The sequence below is a fragment of the Diceros bicornis genome, chromosome 7, assembly GCF_020826845.1.
Source record: "Diceros bicornis minor isolate mBicDic1 chromosome 7, mDicBic1.mat.cur, whole genome shotgun sequence".
NCBI classification, from domain to species: domain Eukaryota; kingdom Metazoa; phylum Chordata; class Mammalia; order Perissodactyla; family Rhinocerotidae; genus Diceros; species Diceros bicornis.
In genome coordinates, this window is record NC_080746.1 from 9,454,310 (window position 1) to 9,475,557 (window position 21,248).

The 21,248-nt window shown below is 53.0% G+C and overlaps 1 protein-coding gene across 2 annotated transcripts in view; it reads left to right on the top strand.

Moving 5' to 3' along the window:
• KIRREL3 (kirre like nephrin family adhesion molecule 3) overlaps positions 1 to 11,247 on the top strand; it is a 529,519-nt gene extending 518,272 nt beyond the window's left edge. The window contains exons 12-17 of one of the 2 annotated variants that reach the window (XM_058544827.1): positions 112 to 310; positions 1,818 to 1,853; positions 5,250 to 5,357; positions 6,844 to 6,953; positions 10,094 to 10,180; positions 10,793 to 11,247. In XM_058544827.1, the coding sequence (XP_058400810.1) occupies positions 112 to 310; positions 1,818 to 1,853; positions 5,250 to 5,357; positions 6,844 to 6,953; positions 10,094 to 10,180; positions 10,793 to 11,236 (984 nt within the window). In that variant the 3' untranslated portion in view covers positions 11,237 to 11,247. The remainder of the gene's footprint in view (positions 1 to 111; positions 311 to 1,817; positions 1,854 to 5,249; positions 5,358 to 6,843; positions 6,954 to 10,093; positions 10,181 to 10,792) is intronic. The other variant, XM_058544829.1, reaches the window with a different exon arrangement.
• Positions 11,248 to 21,248: the final 10,001 nt, after the last annotated feature.

The window sequence follows — 21,248 nt, forward strand, 5'->3', positions numbered from 1 at the left end:
AGCACAAATGTGAGCCTGCCAGTGTCAGCCCTGGGGCAGGGAGGTGACGTGGTGGTCCTGGTGTGGGTGGCTCTGGTGGGGTCTCCTCCTAATTCTGCACACCTCGGACAGGCCTGGTCCTGGAAGGAGAATGTGCTGGAGTCAGGGACGTCTGGGCGCTACACGGTGGAGACAGTCAGCACTGAGGAGGGGGTCATCTCCACCCTAACCATCAGCAATATCGTGCGGGCAGACTTCCAGACCATCTACAACTGCACCGCCTGGAACAGCTTCGGCTCTGACACGGAGATCATCCGGCTCAAGGAGCAAGGTGGGGGCCGCCAGGGGACGATGGGACCTGCAGGCCCTCTCCCCGCCTAGGGCAGGGCCCCAGGCAGGGTCTTCCAGGGTCATGAGAGGACAGAGTGCCTAGCCAAGTCTAGAGGCAGGTTGAGGCCTGAGGACAAGTCACAGCATTCTGCCTAACTTGCCACGCAGCCTTGGGCAGGTCAGTGGAAGCGGCCCTCCTCCGCCCAGTTCCCCCCGAGGCAAGGGGCACTAGCCTGCACCAGGAAGCGAGAAGGGAAGAAAATTCTCAGGGCAGTGGCACTTTAGGGCAATGTTTCAGGGAAAGGCGATCACAAGTGCGAGCCCAGCTAATCGTCCAACAGCTTCCAACTGGCTTCTGTGTACTTGGCTAGGTACCTAGCACCCTAAGGGGTGTGTAATCTGCTGAGAGTGTCCACACAGGGATACACCAGGATGGACGTGTTGAGGAACCTGGCCCAGCTAGTCAAGACAACAAGCCAGTCCAGTTGCCCAAAAGTCCCTGGATGGTGCCCATGCTGAGCTAAGGGGTAGCTCTTGAGTTGTCCCAACCCCTGGTTGGAGGCCGGGGGGCACCAGGCTCAGACCGTCTGCAGTTCCCCGGGGACATAGGAGACACATGGACCATTGTGCTCTGAAGGAGACACCAGTCAGAAGGGCAGCGCTGGGCGGAAGGGTCAGAGCTCCTGGGCGGGTGAGAGGGAGGAGGAGAGCGGAGGAAGGCTCACCCCACTGTGACCCTGTGTGCAGACTGCCCAGCTCCTGGTCAGGGAGATGCTAAGAACTCTAGTCTCTGCTCAAAGGTCTCAGCAGAGACCAGAGGCTAGGGAGTCGCCGAGGGGCATAGGGGCTGAATCCGGAGAAGCTCAGCAGACAGCCAGCAGCCCACGGGGTCCTGAGACGGGCTGTAGGTCTTGTCCCTTTGCTGGTGGGAATTAGTCCATGGCGGACAGGGCTGTGCAGGGGGCCAAGGCCCTGCCAGTCTTTGACCCCCTCCAAGATGAAGGCTCACCCACAGGCTGTCAGGCCCTGGCCAGAGATTCTAGCTCAAGCAGGTGGTCTCAGCAGGGCCCTGGGCCTCAGGGCTGCCCTGTGGATCCCAACACCTCTTCCCTAATAGGTGCTGCTTTGCATAATGCTTTGCACATAATTTGCATATCATCCACACATCATTCCAAACCCTCCCAGTCCCCTGTTGCTTACCCTCCCTGTCTTCCCCTCGGTGCCCCACCCCCTGTGCCCTCCCACTAGTGTTCTCACCTCAACCTCCCCAGACCACCCCCCCCAAGCTTTGACTTCTCTCTCTGGTCTTTCACCATCTGGGATCTCTAAGTCAGTCTGAACCAACTCCAAGTTCAGTTCGCATAGCCTGCATCTGTTGGGTGGTCCTGGAGACATGATGGAGGAGGGAGCCCTGTCATCCCAGCCCCCTCCAGAGGGCGGTCCCCCAGGCCCACCCCACCCTGGCCAGCCAGGCCCTGGCTGTGGACGCTTGCTTTATTTCCAAACAGGTTCGGAAATGAAGTCGGGAGCCGGGCTGGAAGCAGGTACGAAGGAGACACAAGAACTCCCCGGGGTTGGGGGAAGGGACCTCTGGGCTAGTGGGGGAGGGAACCCAAAAGGGGGTAGGGAGGCCTGTGCAGGCCGATAACTTCTCTGCCCTCCCCCTATCTCGAGAGTTTAGTGCAGTCAGAGCAGCAGGGAGAGGAGTTCCCAGCCAGCGTGGGTCTGGGGACCCCAGAGACCTGTCTCCTGTGTCGCTGCCGCCAGAGCCCACAGGCTCCTTGCAGCCCAGGACACTGGCTCCCGCCCCTCCTGCTCCGTTCTTCCCTTCCCTTCCCTTCGGAAGCCCTGGCTCCTCCCCTCTGGGGTCAGGTTGCCTGGCCTGGCCTCCCTCCATTTCCAGGCTCTCCCTACTCTCCCTGCTTCTCAACATCACCACCAGCTTGGCATCACTTCCCAGGACGCCAGGGCCTCCCAGCCCCTGCTGTGGCCGGCATAACCCACGCTAATTCACGCTTTCTCTCTCGCTGCATCCTCCCCCACTCCTGCTGCTCCCCATGGAACTGTCATCTCATCAGCAGGCCAAGGCTGCTGGGCAGTGCCTCCCTCCACAGGCACCTAGCAGCAAAGTGGTCATCAGGCCCCCTGGGTTGAGTTGCTCTGTCTTGGGACCCTACAGGAGATGATTGCCCCCATCCTCCAAGCAGAAACCCAGAAAAGAGAATCAGGACATTGCAATCCAGACTCCACAGGGCTGACAAAGGCCGTGCCGAAGATGTGGGGTCCTCTGCCCTAGCTCTCCCACCACACTGGCCAGGAAGGAGCTGGGGCCAGTCGGTCAGCTCCTTCAACAAGCTCCTGGTGGAGCCCACACGGCCCCTCCCCTCAGGGGCGGACATGCCCCTCTAAGAGCACCAATCCGGGTACAGGCAAGGTTACAGAGGCAACACAGTTGTCAACCTCCAGCTGTTTTCTCACTGAGGCCCCTCAGAGCCCCTCCTGGTGCTAGGGGTGGTGTCTCCTTCCCATCTCCCTCTCACGTGCATCTGTTCACGCTCATCTGGAGCTCCTGACACTTTCCTTTGTGCCTGAGACTCCTCGTCCCCAGTCACCTCCTTGGACGGAGAGGAGGCTGAGCGGGAGGGCAGCGCCTCCCTCCAGTCCCTCTCCAGGGAACGTCCGAGGGCTTCTCAGCCCCGAGAGGTTCAGCCTGCACAGGAGGCCTAGGCCAGACCTCAGGGAGCCAGGCAAGGAGGAGACATGCACAGGCAGGCTTCAGAGGGTCTCCGTGCCCCACGGGTCCCTTGTCCCTCCGCCCCTGCCTGCCTGCTCAGGGAAAGTTCGCCAGACAAGATGCCCCTCCCTCAGCTGTAAACAACTCAAGGAAATGTGGCCTCCCGGGATGCCAGAGTCAGAAGGCACCTTAGATACTACCTCCCTGGTTCTCTACTTTTACATGGTTAGCCTTTGGCTCTGAGCTCAGCTGGGACAAGGCCCAAGTTTTTCCAAGGAAATTTACTAGGAATCTGAGGAGGAACTAAATCAAACCCAAATTAATAAAATTCAAAAGCATAGACCCAATGAGCTTCCAAAACAGTTTTCCTCTCTTAATGGAATTAAAGCCTGGAGACAGATCATCTAACTGCGAAAGCGAGCCTCCCAGGCTGACTGAGGTCAAGTCCCCTTTCTCACTCCTGACTGTGGAGACCAACCCAACACTCCCATTTTCATTCCTGAGTGTTTGCTGCACCCGCCTTCTCCTCGTCCCCTCCCCTGCCACTCCTGCAGTGATCTGGCCACCAGTAGGCAGGTGACGAAAGAGCTGGTGTGCAGGTCCTGGGGTGGGAGGACTATCCCAGCACAACCACCAACACTGCCAACCAACAGGCACCTGCTCGTTCCAGGAGGGGGTACCCAGCACCTCTGCCCAGCAGCACCTCCAGGGCCAGGGATTGAGATTCTCTTCCTCTCCTTAAAGAAAACAACAACAGGAGAGGCTAACCCACAGCCCAGGACAAATACCTAGACGGCCCCCAGTCATCCACACTGATGAATGTGGGGTGGCGGGGAGGGAGGGAGCTCCGTCTCTAAAAGGCACTCTCCTCTCCGTTAAGGTTTTCATCTGCTACAGTCCTCCTTCCCACAGAGAACCAGGGGTACAAGCTTGAATGGGGCTGGGTGCCAGGCTGTTCTAAGGCCTCCACCTGCACTCACTCATCTAAACCCCATTATACCCCCTGAGGTAGGCACTATAATTATCCCATTTTACAGATAAAAGAGGTAAAGTAAGTTGCACAGAAGAAGTGATGGAGTCTGGGCTGCACAGAGCGTGTAAGATTTGGAGGATGCTACGTGACACAGTGGATGGAGCTGAGCAGGATATGGGGGACATATAAGAGGAGACCTGGATTTGTCCCGACTGTACTGCAGCTGTGTGTCCTTGACCAAGTCACTTGACTTCTCTGGGCCTCAGTGTTTCCATCTATAAATGGGAGGCTTGGACTCAGTGGGCCCTCAGGTCTCCCTGCCCTGCATTCTCTAGTTCTATTCCCAATGGGCTATTCAGGGCCCCAAATCATATGCTCAGGCCCTATACGCAGCCACAGATGGGCCAGGGCTGTCTGGCAGAGTGCCCCCCCATCACCCTCCCCATCCCCAATTCTCCTGGGCTAGGACAGGAGACAAACTGGAAAACTCAGCAGGGAGTGGACATTTGCCTAGCTGGAGTTCTGGGCCTCTCTCGGGGAGGGTGCCAGGATGCTCAGAGAACTGGCCTAGGAGGGGAAGGAGCAGGACTGGGGGAGTCAAGGAAAAGGGGCATTTCTCCTTAAAGAGGCGGGTGGGGGGGCTGTGACTCTGCTCCCCTGACCCCTAAGACCAGGGTCTCTGGGGACTACTACCCCTGATGCCCAGCAGGCCCCTCAGGAAAAGCTGCCTCAGACCTGAGAACCTCTCTGAAGGCTGATTGTCCATGTCCATCCTCTCTGCACCTGGGAAAGGGCAGATAAGGGAGGCACAAACCCAACAAACAAGGGAAGTGACCATAGTCATTTTTCAAAGAAAAGCCAGGACTTATGACTCTCTAGCCACTGCATGATAGAATATCCTGGTTTAATACCAAAGAGAGCTAAGCTGTGCCCAGCCTCGCCTCTCATCTCTGCGTCCCTCTCCCCTGGCCCTCCCCTCCCTGTGTCTGCTTGCCCTCCCTGCCCTCCACCACTGCTGTTCTACCCTCTCCTCCACGCGTGTCCCTCTTGAGCTGACCCCTGCTGGACTCTGCCAGTGCCTGCCCAGACCCCGAGGTGTTCCCCAGGAGGCCCGTGTGCAGTAGTCTGGCCCCAGCTTGGCAGCAGCTGCACCTGAGGGAACCAGGGGAGGTCCTGGGGGGACAGCAGGCTGCCCCGGGTCCCTCATCAGCTGTGTCTGCTTCTCTCCCACAGAGTCTGTGCCGATGGCCGTCATCATCGGGGTGGCCGTAGGAGCTGGTGTGGCCTTCCTCGTCCTTATGGCAACCATTGTGGCCTTCTGCTGTGCCCGCTCCCAGAGAAGTATGGGAGGGAGACCCGGGATCTCAGGGAGGGGGACAGAGAAAAAGGCCAGGCTTAGACTGCCCCGGAGAGCAAGTAAGCAGGAGTGCAATGAGAGGGGGCCTCAGGGTGCTGTGAGCTGCTGGGGCAGCGAAGGGTCTGATGCATCTGTTATGTGCACTGCTTCGTGTGGCATCCGGCCCATAGTGGGCACTCAACCCATGTTGAACTGCACTAAACTGAACTTCACCCAACAGAGCAGTCAGCCAGCACTTGAGACTGGACACATACAGCACTCTCGATGGGAACTATACAGAAACCTGGGGTGGGGTTGGGGGGAAGAGGTAGTTTGATCCTTGTCCTCCAAGATCTGCTAGTCTAATCAGAAAAGCAGGTCACCCCACACGTGGGGGAAAACACAAAGCATTCAAGGAATCACTTTGTGCAAACTTTTAAAGGTCTTTAGTCATTAGCATTCTGGTGTTCGTGTGCTAGTGAAGAATTCCGTGTGCCTGGAGTTTCCATCCGGGGCAGGGCTCTGATACTATGTGTGATAGACAGACGCATAGAAGTGTAAAATGGGATGGCAGAGTGGAGGTGAAAACAATGGAGACAGTCTTCTAATCCCACCTCTTACTATCACGGGAGCTTGGGCAAGCCACTCTATTCCAGGCCTCAGCTTCCTCATCTATAATAGTGAGGGGTTGGATGAGGTGACTTTTATGACCCCACTGGCTCCAACACTCTATCAGTATGAGTCACAAGATGAATAATCAGGGTAAGCCTGCTCCCTCCGCTGCTTGGCAGGCAGCCTTCCGTACTGGAAGAGAACTGGGTGTTCTCCTTACATTTTCTCCACTCCAAGCTAAGCAGCCTTGGCTCTCCTGGCTGCTCCCAGTGATGTGGTCTCAGGACTTCCCTCACTACCCTCTCAGTGGAAATTATAGGAAAGCATATTTAGGAAGAATTTTCTAACAGAGCTCTCCAACTATAAATCGGCTGTCTCCTCTAGAAAGCGTAAAGGCTCCGTCATGGAAGCATTGATACAGAAGCTGGACCACCACGTGTCAGGGATGTTTCTGCTTTGGGTGGGAGGCTGACCATCAAGGTCCTTTCTGACAGTAAGATTTGTGATTCTCTGAATGGAGAGATCAGAGCCTGGTAGAGTAGGTCAGAGAAGACTTCTAGAAGGAGGTGGGAATTTAGTAGGATAAAAAGGACCTAGCTCTGTAAGGTGGACGAATGGATGAGGACAGCCTCTCACGCCATGGGAGCAGCAGTGAAAGGCTGAGGTGCATGCAGCCAGGAGCCTATAGTGAAAGAGCTCTGAGGCCCCAACAGCCCACAGCACATCCAGACAGGTGTTCTCTTGGCGGGGGGCTAGGAAGCTGCTGAGATCAGGGACTGGAGGGTAAATTTGGGGGTTTCCGGGGCTTGACATCTCAGGCCCTAATGCCTAAGGATGAGAACTGAATCCGTTATCCACACTTCCCTATTTTATGCCCAGATCTCAAAGGTGTCGTGTCAGCCAAGAATGATATCCGAGTGGAGATTGTCCACAAGGAGCCTGCCTCTGGTCGGGAGACGGAGGAACACCCCACCATCAAGCAGCTGATGGTGAGAGTGCCATCTTATCCCCACCCCACCTCGACCTCTGCGCCCTGAAGATCCTGGGACTGGAGGTTTCTTGATGCCCTAGATGCTCCCGAGAAGCAGAGCTTTAGTCAAGATGCACCCTCCCTGCATAATAGGCCAGGCACCTACTCTCAGCCAACAAGGAGTTATTGTGTGTCTACTGTATTGTACTTTAGTGTTCTAGGAGACTTAAAGACACCCAAGATGCAGTCTCAGCTCTCAAGGAGCCTGACTATTCAGCAAGAAGAGAAGACACACACATAAATTGCCATAATATGTTCCTATGTAATACATAATTCTATACACAGACACACATAGATATTATAGATATTCAGTACATGCCCTGCCCAACCCCACCCCCAAAAACAGTCTGCAAAAAGCATGAGTTCCTCTTCGGGAACTGGATCGCTTACCAGAAGCAAACTCATAACTTCTCCGGCAGCCCCACCCTGCCCCTCTTCTTCCTGATCCACGTTGATGGAACAGAATGCACCCAGCTGTCCAAGCATAAACCAGGAACACTGTGCTAGAAAATTCTAGTGCATATTATGTTATGGTTGTAATATGTCGGAGAAGCAGCAGAAGCAAGGGGTAATGAGCATGGCGTCTCTGTGCCTCAGTCTCCTCATCTCTGAAATGGAGATGAAACTAAGAGTACACAGGACATCGGGGGCTAAATGGGTAACCCCTAAACACAGCAAGTGCTCAAAAAAGGTTAGCCATTTGTGTTGCTCTGCAATCACCTGTTTCCCGCTCTGTCTCCACTAGATGGTGAGCAAGCTGCCTCATCCATCCCTGTGTCTCCTGGCCTTTCACAGGCCCTGGTGGACGCTCACCAGTGTTTATTGAACTGAACTGACGTTTCCTCTGCTGCTCTTTTCTATCCAACTGATTTTCAGGTCCTGTCAATTCCACTTTAACAAATTTTTCAAATTTGTGCTCTTGCCTCTACTCCGCTGCTATGCCTTAGTTTGGGCCTCTTCCTGGCTGCCCTGGACTATTACAGCAGCCTCTAAGTGGTCTCGCCATTGTAGTCTTTGACCACTTCATTCAGTCCACCCTCCAGAGTTCCACAAAAAGGGTCCTTCTAAAATGCAAATCTGATCCTGTTCTGTCCTACTTAAAATCCCTCGGGGCTCCCATGTCTACTAGATAAAGTCCAAGTGCTTAGCATGTCATCAAGGCCCTTCATTGAGAGGTGGCTGCCCGCCTTTCTAGCTCCATCTTCCTGCCAAACGCATCTAGCCCTCCAGACACGCCAAAGAGTTTGCAATTCCCTGTCATCTAGCCTTTATACCTCGGAGGCTTTGCACAGGCTGTTCCCTCTGCCTGTTGATTTTGGCAGTAATTTCACCTTCTCCTATGAGAATCAGCTCAAATGTCACCTTCTCCATGACTTTCCATGCTTGTCGCCCCACTGCTGGCAGAGCATGCACTTTCTGCTCTCCCAAACCCTTTGCATGCTCCTCTTTTATAGTGCATTGCTCTAATTACATGTCAGCCTGCCCAGTTAGCCCAGAGTGCCTCGAGGGCAAAGGTCATGTTCTTGAGTCTACACATGTCTACTGCCCCGGGCCTAATATAGTGCCTGACACAGAAGAGCATTTGATCTTACAAAGGAGGAGACCACAGCCTAGACCTGAGAAGGAATGGACATCTCTGTAGTTGAGCTTTATCAAATGTGGTGAAGAAGCACCAGACCGGTCCTTCGTCCCACATGAGACCTTGAATTCCCTCCCACTGGAATGTTCTGAGTGCCTCAGACTGTTTCCAAACCCCCAATCCAAACCCTCAGGAAAGGGGGGAGGTCGCTCAGTACTCAGCTAAGAACGGTGGGCGGAACACAGCTCCAGCAGAGGGACCTGCTGAGGGCTCCGTGGCCAAGCCTCCGCTTGGGGAGGTCTCATTCCCCTACTCCCTTCACCCCCTGACCCCTATACGGCCCCCACATCGAGGAGAGGCAGGCTTAGAAGTTGACTGATGGAAAAGAAGAACTCCCATCCAGATAGAGCCAGAGCATTTACTGGAAAATGAAACAGAGCAGCATCAGTGAGGAGGTAACAGTGTGGAAGCACTTTGGCTGATTCCCCGGGGGCTCCAAAAACAGACCAGGCAAGTGAGTCACAGGGAGAAGAAACATCCCAGCTCAGAGGGTGGGTGGGAACGTGGCCTCCATCGTGTCACGTGCAGAAGTGATACACGGGAAGCATCCGACATGCCACAGGACGCGCATCACTGTGGTTATTCAGATTAACATACCCTCTGTGTGCTGAGCATGCTGTATTTTTCACCTTCAGTCCAATTACGATTTTAATTTTCAGTAATTCAGAGCTCTACCACTTGATTCATTCATCCAATATAAACACAACATTTGCGACAGCCCTACTGTATATCAGGGTCAGAGCTGGGCACTGGCAAATCAAAGAATAATAAATACAAATATGATTCCATTCCAGAAGCATTTTGGTCAATGACCACAAGACACAAGGCACAGTTCCAAGGCACTGAAAGAGAAATAAGCAGTGATCCTTGCCCTCGGGCCTTTTGGCCTGTTGAGGAAGATAACTTTTAGTACATCTAAGTCATTGCTGTGAATAACAGGTGTGGCCCACGTTGCCATCATCTCACGGGTAGTTATTCTTTGTGATTCCTTCCTAAGGCCTGGTTAAGCCTAGCACTGGGGGATGAACTGCCCTGCTGGGGCCCCAACCTGTGCCCCATGGTGGAGGTGTTGTAGTTATTTAGCTACAGGTCCTGCTCCTTAAGAGCACAGCTGTGTCTTAATCTGTGCATGCCTGGCCCTTAGCACAGTGATGGGCCTGAAATTCAGTAAATGCTCAGTGAATTGAATTGAATCAGCCAGGTGAGATCTCTGGAGGTGACACCCTAGCCCAAGGGAAGAAGGTATGGTCTTAGAGACCTGCCCTAGGGGTCCAGGAACGACAAGATCTGGAATCTCCTCCTGACTCCTTCACCTGCCTCCCCTGGGCCAGGAATGAGAGGTGGGAGGAGGGGAGGCAGAGATGGCAAGCCTCTTTTGAGCTCATTTCACCATCTTTTCCTTGGGGAAATGGACATTTAGCCCACCTCCTATCCACTGAGCAGCCATTTTTGGGTTGCAGATGGACCGGGGTGAATTCCAACAAGACTCAGTACTGAAGCAGCTGGAGGTCCTCAAAGAAGAAGAGAAGGAGTTTCAGAACCTGAAGGTAAGAATAGCCGCAGGTTATAAGACACAGCCTGGAATCCAGTCTTCAGCTCTGATGGCCCACGCTTCAGATCCAGACAAACGATGGCAGCAAGCAAAAGAGAAAGGCCAGAGGTCACCATGGGGACAGGCGCCTATCCTCCCCCTAAGGTGGGACACTCCCCTGCCGAAGGCACCTGCCCTCTCCCTCCCACACTAAGGAGGTGAGAGAGTTAAGGTGAAGGACCCACAGGTCTCCCCTCCTACAGCCTCCTCAGAAATAAATTTTAAAATTAAGTATACGTGTTCTGGACAAAAACAAAAAACAATTCAAGTCTGGCTCTCAAATGACTTTGCATTGCCCTAACATAAAGACACACACCCAGTCAAGAGCCCCCTGCTTCCCTCCCTTTAGCACCTGTTCACCTTGCTGCCACCTGAACACCTGCCAGCCCTCTCTTCCCAGTGTCCCCACCAGGCTAATTCTTCCAGCCCTGCCCCATTCCTCCCCAGCTGCCCCCTTCCTCCTGTCTGTCCTCATCCCTTCCTGTGTAAGGCAGGACTGGTTCAGCCTAGAAAGCCCCAGCCACGTTCAGAGCAAGCTCGGTGATGCGGCTCTTACTCTTGCCCCCAGGACCCCACCAATGGCTACTACAGCGTCAACACCTTCAAAGAGCACCACTCGACCCCCACCATCTCGCTCTCCAGCTGTCAGCCAGACCTGCGTCCTGCAGGCAAGCAGCGAGTGCCCACGGGCATGTCCTTCACCAACATCTACAGCACCCTGAGTGGCCAGGGCCGCCTCTACGACTACGGGCAGAGGTTCGTGCTGGGCATGGGCAGCTCATCCATCGAGCTCTGCGAGCGGGAGTTCCAGAGAGGCTCCCTCAGCGACAGCAGCTCCTTCCTGGACACACAGTGTGACAGCAGCGTCAGCAGCAGCGGCAAGCAGGATGGCTACGTGCAGTTCGACAAGGCCAGCAAGGCCTCTGCCTCCTCTTCCCACCACTCCCAGTCCTCTTCCCAGAACTCTGACCCCAGCCGACCCCTGCAGCGGCGGATGCAGACTCACGTCTGAGGATCCTAAAGGGGGGGGGGGCTGCTGGAGAAAGGCACCTTTTGGCTCTCCAGAGACTATGGGGACTTTGCAGAGGACCCCAGACCCGGCCACCTCCAGGACAGCCCCCGAGTGCCTCTGCCACCACCCTCCTCCGAAGCTCTGATCAAGCACAAATCTGGGTCCCCAGCTGCTGTGTCAAGAGGAATGTGGGTGGGGAAGTGGTCAGAGGATGCAACTGAGTGCATTGTGCTCAGCGCTGGACTTCCTGGTCCTCAGCCTTTTCCTGGAGGCCCCTCCACTACCTGCTCCTCCCACAGGCGCTAGAGGCAGCTATCACTTTGCTTTAATGAGACTGCCATCCACTCTTCGGTCTCCCCGTGAGCTCTACCGCTTGCTGCCCTTAAGCCCTACCCCTGTGCCTGTGCTCCCGTACATCCCTGGGGAGAAGGGGGGGAAGTGCCCCAGAGACCCCAGCGCCCCCCGCTGCTCAGAGCCCAGGCCCTGGAGGCAGAGAAGCCAGAAATGGCCCTGGCCAAAGGAGTGTCCCTCCCCAACGCTGGCCGGGAGCCAGCCCCTAATTTGTTTGGTGTTTCGTGTCCATACTCTTGCCATTCTGTCCTTGGACTGGATCTCACTGAACTTTGAGGTGGGATTGGCCCAATCAGTGACTGGTGTACTGGGAGGGAGGGAGCGGAAGGAGGAAAGGTGTGAGCATTTGGAGAACCCCTCACCCTCACCAGGCTGTGCAATTCAGAGCCTCCCCCACCCCCTGCTTCGTGTCCCTCCCTCCTTCCCTACAGCACAATTGGAGTGAATATAAGGAGTGTGAGAGCTTCTCTGGGCAGAGTTCTTTAAACCGTCATGGAGAGGGTGTTTCCTAAGAGCTTGAGGGGACTAGAGGTCAGGTCTTTAAGATGATGAACCTCCAGGGGCCTTGAGTCAAACAAGGAAAAATGGTCCTGTCTTCAGGAAGACTCCTTGGGCAAGACAGAAAGTGTACCTACACCTCACCCCTCCTACTCACCACCTGAGAATAAACGTTAGGGCCGTTACTTCACAAATCCGTTCTGTCCTTTTGTTTCTGCAGAGCCACAGGAAGAACCCAAGAGCCCAGAGTATGCTTTGGGAACCCAAGCTTCTTTGTCCGTCTTTATTCAATTCTCCTAGATAATGAAGGCAGTTGGTAGCTCTGGTTGTGGTGGCGACAGCACCTACAGACAGATGCCTCTCCTTACGGATGTGCAAACCCAGAGGGCGTGCAAAAGCAGGATTCGCCAACCACCCGATTCATGCAAAATACAGCTCAGAGGCAAAGTGGTCATACAGCACATTGCAAGGGTCATTGCAGGCCTTTCTCTCAGCAATACTCTGCAAGGGACGCTCCCTCCATTAGGGCTTCAGGGAAGGAGGCCCTCTTCAAAGAGCCTATGCCACCAGGCACCCTAACACTCTGAGACTCAAATAGTGTTCTAAGAATGGCCTTGTTTGAGTGGGAAGCTTGATGGAGTGATGGCAGATCAGATGGGACGAATAAACAGGGGCAAGTTAGAATGCCAGTTCTAGCTGGCAGGATTCAAATGGAACTTTGGAGAACTCAAATTGTCCCTAAGGCTGGAGGTTCCTCCTAAGTTTTAGGCCCTTCTCCAACCTTCCCTACTAGTCCTACCCATCATGGGAACCTTCATCTCAAAAGTCTGTGCTTCTTTCCATACATTGATTCCTTGGATGGCCCCAACTACGGATTCTGTACATGGCCTTCATAGCACCTCCACCCAGGGGAGTGTTTCTGCCTCCACCAGATGTCCTATTGCTTCAAAACTTCCTAGTTCCCTAGATATCCTCCTTTGCAGCCCCCATGCCTGAGGGAGTAGAAGCTAATAAGAAATGTAAGCGTACATCCCAGTCCCACATCCTGCTCCTGGTACTATTCTGGCCCAGCACAGATGCCAGGGTATTGGCCCCTGTGCACTCTAGGTTAATCTTGACAAGCCTTCTTCCTTCCCATATTAGTTTTGCCTTTGCCAGTAGGGAACAAGGATACAAAAGAGATGCAAAATGCCTTGGTGTGCCAGAGTAAGAAAGAGGATGACTTAAGAGGATTTGTCCATTCATTTCTCCCGGTCTTCCCCACCATGCCAGTTGGGGGAGATTCACCTCCTAATCCTTACTACAGCCTACCTTGCCCCTTGGCCCCTGCCCACCCCCCCACATACACAGCTCTCATAATAGGGTGGAGGTGTCCATCCTTTCTTGGAACCCAAGGTTATGACACAGAACAACTAGAAGAAGAGGGAAGAAATCTGCTCTGCTGTAGTGCAGAATGAGCTCTTCTCCCTCCCGAGCTTCAGGCCCTCCCAGGGGAAGAATGTGGACTATCACAGAAGATTAGCAGAGAGCACAGGGCTGCACAGTTCAGACAAGATATACAGTGCCCAACCCCTGAGCTCTCTCCAAGGCACAGATATAGCAAAGAATTGCCGAAGAGACAAGAGGTCACAGGTGAGGCCCTGGAGAAAGACAAGAAGGTGGAGGGGAAAATCAGTAGCATCTGGGGGCTTCTGGAACGTTGCACACTGAGAAGGAGCCTAGACGGAGCTATGTGCACCCCTCAGTGTCTCCAGCCCTATTTACTTCTCACAAAGGAGTAAGGGTGGGAAAGAGCTGGTAAAGGGAGATGTGAAAAAAAATTCAAGGCAGTGAGGAGCCTTGACTTCCACTGCAGATGATTTAAATTAACTGAAATGAAGGTTTTACATTTGTAATCTTATTTAATCCTCCCAATCCTACAAAGTATCACCATTTTATAATTTTATTTATTTATTTTCCCCCCAAAGCCCCAGTAGATAGTTGTCTGTCATAGCTGCACCTCCTTCTAGTTGCTGTATGTGGGACGCGGCCTCAGCATGGCCGGAGAAGCGGTGCGTCAGTGCGCGCCCGGGATCGGAACCAGGGCCGCCTGCATCGGAGCGCATGCACTTAACCGCTAAGACATGGGGCTGGCCTAGTATCACCATTTTATAGACAAGGGAATGAGGCTTAAAGAAGCCAAAAGAGTGGCCCAAGGTCACAGAGCTAACAAGTGGCAAACTTGACATTTAAACACACATGATTTCCTCTGTAAAATGTTTCCAGCCTACAGTGCAAACTCAAGGCCACTTTCATCCTAGAATATGACGAAAACGGCCGATGGTAAAGGCCGTCTCCTAGCACCCACTCCGGGGCAGGCCAAGCAAGGACAGGCCACAGCTCCATTAGGAAGGCGGGACTGGCATCCTCCAACTCAAGTCCCCAGATGACCTGGAAAGACCACAACTTGCTGGGAAACAAAGCTATTCTGTGTATCAAATCACCCCTACCCCTACCAAGGCCAGTATCCAGTTTTCTGACAGCTTTAAAATCCATCATTGGCTCCGACTCGCTGGATGGGAGCCCAGTTTCCAGTTCTCAGGCTCGCTATCAGTCTGGAAAGGCCAAGGTTATCTCCACCACTTCTTCAACTTTCATGGACTAGGAAGTGCTCCCACAGGAAGAGCTAGAATACCACACGAAATCCGTTCCTGATGGAGCCTACTGAAACAAGTGCTATACAGTCATAGGCCTTGAAGCTGCCTTTGAGCTTCTGGAGTGGAAAGGACCTGGGGAAATAGAAACAACCATGATGCAGCCCTTGGGAGATTTCTCAGAACAGGAGAAAAAGAACCAACAAGAATTCCACTTCTCACTTCCTGTGTGGGGAGGCATATACACCGTGTAGGGTGTTTCCTGTTATGGAATCAGAATTGAAATCGCAGGGAACACACTCCACAAGGTCAATGAGCTCTTCCCAGGTGTCGTGTGTGGTTGATAATGGCACCAGAAAAAAAGATGGAGGGGAGTCCTGCAATTAGTTTCTTCTCTAGGAAGTTTCCCTATAAAATAAATTCTTTATTAAAATAAAAGTATAAATATTTAAATAAAAACTATCTTAATTTGCATATAGATTATTATCGAAAATACCACTTGGAGTGCCTAAAGATACATAAACATTTAGACATAAACCAATGACATCTCAACTAAATCTTGAATTTTACTTCCCCTTTAAGAAAGTCTTAGTGGGCCGCCCCGTGGCTTAGCGGTTAAGTGCACACGCTCCGCTGCTGGCAGCCTGGGTTAGGATCCCTGGCGCACACCCACGCACCGCTTCTCCGGCCACGCTGAGGCGGTGTCCCACATACAGCAACTAGAAGGATGTGCAACTATGGCATACAACTATCTACTGGGGCTTTGGGGGAAAAATAAATAAATAAAATTATAAAAAAAAAAAAAAGAAAGTCTTTTAGAAGCCTCCTACTAAGTTATTTTTAGAAGATGTAACCACATACCAGCCATTTGCAGCTTCAGCATCAAAACTACCAGCAATCTTTGAGAATCTCTGATAAAGAGCGCTCACTCTGATAGTTACTCCTTATTTCCCGTAAGACTCTCATCATCTTTTCCCCAGGCCCCCATGTTTCAATCTTCCTAATTAGGTCATAAACTGGAAAAAATGAGAAAATTTCAAGCTACCCTCCTTGCTAAAAATGAGGATTTCTTTTCCTGAATGAATACATTTTTGTTGCAGGGAGAGGAGGACCAGCCATTCTCTCCCCCTCTAGTCTTCCTGTGTCCATCTCCTGTCCTCTCTGCCGGCTAGGTCTTTGACACACACCGAAAACTTTCATTACTGGGCCGGCCCCATGGCTTAGTGGTTAAGTGTGCGCGCTCCACTCCTGGCAGCCCGGGTTCAGATCCCGGGCGCGCACAGACGCACCGCTTCTCTGGTCATGCTGAGGCCGCATCCCACATACAGCAACTAGAAGGATGTGCAGCTATGACATACAACTATCTACTGGGGCTTTGGGGGAGGGGGGGACTTTCATTACTACAGGCCCTGTAGGTTTACTCCTCCCACAGCCCTCATCTTTAGAAGGCCTTTTGTGAACACACATCATTCACAAGACGCATCACTGAATTGTGGTCTACACCCCTCGCACCAATACCCACCTGCCACTCCACATTCCCAAGGCTCCTCCCCGCGGCAGTCCACTCAGCTCACCCACAGGGCTGGGATAGCCTCAACCCCTGGACCTAAAGCTTGCCTTGAGCTTGCTGATCAGCGGGGCCCAGCCACGCAGAGGCATCTTCTTCCGCTGCTTCTTCAACTCATGGCCCTTGGAAATATCTTGGAATGCTATGAGAACATTCAAACAATGCCCCTTTATAGCTGTCTTCTTTGTGATGAATCTAAAGTATTAATGCTCAAACATAAGGTAAGTGAAGCCTCAGGAAACAGGTCTTTGGAAGAATTGGGGTCTTCCTACGTGGAGCTTTTCTGAAATCTTTTCCCAATTATGCAAGAGGAAAAGTGCTACTCAGGATAGAAGTTGAATATAGGATTCATCCCCCTGAAGGTCACCCTCACTTAGGCAAAAGCATGTTCAGGTGGACCAAGTTAAAGATACCACCTTCACCACCTTTGTAAGGAAATTATCGAGCCAGGGCCTTGCTGCCCAAGGACTAGAAAACATATTCGTGACACTAACGGGCATTGCACTTGGAAGAAATACTGAATGAAGAAGGCAGCAGAGATCAAGTGATCGAGACAAGGATTCAGGACTTCTACAGCAGAATTTTCTGTTAAGAACCTCCTACCTGACTTTTAAAAGTTTCTCTAGCTCTCCTGCCAGGCAGGGCTGCACCCATGCAACAGAAATCTAGAGAAAACAAGCACAGAACTCGAGAGAATCTCCCTACCAGACTCTAACTTGTACTCTTGTGATTTTTTTCCTCTGGAGAGAAGCACATTTTTAAGCAAGTGAAGATACTCCTAAAGTGTTAAAGTTGGTGATCTATGTAAATAGTGTTTTAGGAAGCCTCAGAACAATAGACGGTTCTGGAATAGCTTAGTTCAACTAAGTAACTGCAACTTAGATCCCCTGGGGTGATTTCAACATCTGAGCCTTCTCTCATTCCCTCCACCCAACTCGACTCTCCCAGTCTTGGAAGATTCTTGAGAGGAAGCTGTGCCTCTGTTGAGGGGTGGGTATACTTTAAATTGTTGGTTTTCCCTGGGGACCCGAAATCTGCCTTCAAAAATTCATCTTTCCCTAAAAACTTCTGTCAGGTCCTCTGTGCTGACCCTCCTAGACAGGGCTGTGGTCTCTCCCACCTGCTCCCAGCTCCCTGCAATCCCTTTACGTGAATAGGGGGAGCCTTCCAACACATTTGGGCTCCCCCCAAATCTGACATCTAATGAGACTGGAGGTTCATCTCCCCACCTCATTTCTCTGCCATAGGATCCCCAAGATTCCTGACAGAGGTAAACTCGTTGAGAAAGAACTAGACAGGAAAACAGGCTATAACCACCCCCCATCCCCCCCATACCCCTCCTTGAACTTTTCAGTTGGAAAGAAGATTTCCTGGAACGACGTCTAGTACAGAACCATGGGAATGCCCAAAACTAACAAATAGTTTTCTGAAGCTATAATTAAGACAATAAAATAGGTCAGAGGGTTTAGAGGAAAGCTTACCAACCCTGAGGTTGTACTTCTCAACCTGTGGTATGCTGCATGACATCAAAATGGCTAATGTCACCCCAGACACCACTTTCTCCAAAAACCCCTGAAGGCCTCTGACTTCAACTTGAAAACCACTGCCAGAAAGCAATTTGAACTCACTGTTCATTTTTTGATCATGCAAAGCTTGCATTTGAGTCATTTCCCTGATGTCTTACCTTCCCCTACTTAGCTTGTGGGTGATTTGAAGACAAAGACTTTTCTGTAACCGGCTATGTTACTCAGTACCTGGGTAAGTATCTGGCCCTCCAGATGTACCTCACCTGTTTCATATGCTTTCCGGTATTTTCCATTATGCAAGGCAGTTTTCCAATCTAATACTTACATCATACTTTACAGTCTACACAATGTTTTCACAATCATATTCCCATTAGAACCTCACTGTGAGATAGGCATGCATAATTACTATTTTACAGACGGAGGAGCACAGGTTAACTCCGCTATTTACGTAACAGAGCAAGGAGCAGAACCCACGATCCAACCATCAGTCTTTTGTGGCCACTACACCTTGCTGCCCTCCAGACGGCACCGCTTCCAAGCTCAAACTTTTCGTAGGCTAGTCCGTCTCTGAGGAAGGCAACTGGATGTACTTATGTCCTCGGAAACTAAATAAAAAGCCGAAGTGTCCAAAATGAAGGCACACCATGTGATATGAATATAGAATATCATTTAAATGTGTTTCTGGGCTAGATAAAAGACCTCAACTCTGTCTTGCCCAGCTAGGTGGTCAAGCTTCCCCCTTCACTTCTCAGGGCCAGTTTCCCCTCTGTAGACGAGGGCTGGATTTCCAGAGTCTACATTTGATAGAGCAGATCTCGTCTGCTCCCTTGCAGTAGAAGTCTTTCACCCCAGCCTCTGCGGCGAAGTCAATGTCGGTCACGTGGAGGAGGCGCAGAGGGAGTTCACGAGCCCTGGCACACACACACACACACACACACACCGGCTGAGAGCACCCGGGCGGCGTGCAAACCCGAGCAAAGCGGCGCAGAGGCCGCAGCCCACCCCGGCATCCCTCCGCAGCCGTCGCCAGGCCCTCAGCCGGTTGCCCGCGAGGCGCCGGCCTCGGACGAGGCGGGGCAGCGGGGTCAGCGCCCTGAGAGGCCTCCGGGCGGACTGCAGGAGGGCGCCGCCCCGCCGCGGTCGTCCCTGCCGGGTTCCCAGCAAGGTTGCCAGGGCCGCCGGGCCCCTGCGCCCGCGCGGACGACGCATGCGCACCCCGGCCTCCGCGCGCGCCGCCGGGAGGCGGGGCGAGCTGAGCACAGCGGCTCCTCGCGGCCCGCCGCCGCGAGAAAACGCGCGAGCGCCCAATTAACATAGCTCAAGGGCACGCGGGATTAGGATGGGCTTTGCACGCGGACCGTAGAGTTAAGAGGCCCGTGAGATCATCCTGGAGCCTAGACTACTAGAGCAGTGCTTCTGGCTGCTTGTTAAAATTCCAGATTCCTGAGCCTCATCCCCAGCGACCCCCATGTGTAAGACCCAAGAATCGCCATTCTTAAATCCCCCTCAGATAATGCTGACATAAGTGGTCCTCATAGGCTTGACCCACCTTCCTGTTTTAAGAAATGTAGGAAGTGGATCAGAGACGTGGAGAAATGATTAGGCCAAGGTCGTACAGAATTAAGTGGCAGAGCCTGGTGTAGAACCCGGATTTGTTGATTTGCACCTACTGTACCCTCCTTCCCCTCCTGCCTCCTTTCTAGGGCACGGTTTAAGCAGTACCAGGCAGGCTGGCAGGCAGTCACTTCACACTGGTTGGGCTAAGTGGAGAATGAAAAGCCCTTTCTCAGACACCAGAGAACCCCGTCCAACAATTCCACATCAAAGCTCCACTCTCAGCCAGACTCTTGGCCAGTACGGCCTCAACCTGCCTAGGGGCGGGGCTCCCTGGAGAAGGCTGAGCCCAGGCCCCGGGGAACAATGGACTGCTGGGGCATATACAACCCCTCCCTAAACACGCTCTTGTCCTTACGTGATCACAAAGGACTGTCTGCATATGGCATCACAGGCAAAACCCAACCAGAATGTGAGATGCTCCCGTGTCTACACACGTTTGGGGGTGTTGGGGGGAGACTGACCCATCCGTGTGTGCTGGATTCTGGCTCAAGTTTCCGCGTGTCCAGTAACAGCCCAGGTCCAGGACAGCTGGATCATACATGCCGACAGTCACTTTCAATGGCCGTGGACAGGGAAATGGACACTCCCTTGCATACCCTTAGGAGCAGCAGCGTCAGGGAGAAGCAGAGCTGAGATCCCCCCACACTCACACCCTTGTTGAGTCAGCAAGGCCCGCCCCCCACCCCAGGACAAAGCCTGGGAGACAGAGTTTGCCCATGTGGAGGGGTGGGGGTTTGGGGTTGCAGATGCTGGGGCCCTATTTGTTTTGAGAATCCCCCTCACCCCTGGGAGGAGAGCAGCTAGCAAAGCAGTTCTGCCAGGCTTCCAACAGAGCAGGCAAGTCCAACATCTGCGATGGTCCTCAGGACTGACTGTTCTGGGGGATGAGACGGTCTTCTCAAGGCCACTCTAACACTCTGTCCAGAAGCCTGTCATCCTCCTCTGTTCCTCCCAAATCTCTGCCCCTCTTTATCTGTCCTGTTCCAGCCTAGCTGTCTCAAAACCTCAAGGCTGCAACTCTTTCCGAGAAAGCCAGGAACTCAGCTGCGAGTCCTATTCCCTACGGGGGAGTTCCAGCTCTCCCTCCCGGCTCCAGATGTAAAGGAACAGCTGTGAAGGTGGCAGGAAGCCCAGTTGGCGGCTAAGTGGGGCCTGGGAAGATGGAGAACAAAGCGGGTAAGAGACAGACAAATGGCAGGCTATTGCAATTCTAGAGACCTGGGGAAAAAAGCATTTCGGCCCCAGGCCCAGTGACTGGCTGACAGCCCTTGCCAAATCCCTTAGACGCTGCCCGAGCCTTGCCCATCCCAATCCTGGCAGCCTGGGCCACTGGCAGGACCTTCTGTAAACTCCATTTTATGATTCCCACTTAATCAGAGAAGGGAAACTTGGCTTCCTTTGTCTGACTCCACCCCTGTCCTAAAACACACACCTCCCAGCATGAGGTTTTAGAAATTAAAGGCTGGCAAGGGAGAGGAAGGGAGGCGGGAGAGGGTTCTGCCACTCCCATCTGGCATCCTCCTGCCCCTCCCTACTTCTGGGAAGTAAACGGGGATGCAAGATGCCAGGCTGAGGGTCTGGAAGATAGGGCTGCTCTGGCCACCACTTGCTTGCCTGCTACGCCAGGGTGAGAATGCATGACCTGGCACCAAGCACTGTACTCAAGAAATAATTATTCCCTGAATGACTAGGGCCTGCTCTCGGTCCCCTAGGACCCAGAGACACCTCTGGTCTTTACCAAGCCTGTCCACTGCTGGGAGAGGGGGCCCCTGCCCACCCAAGTCCTCCCCAACCTGAAAGGACATGGGGTTTCAAACTGC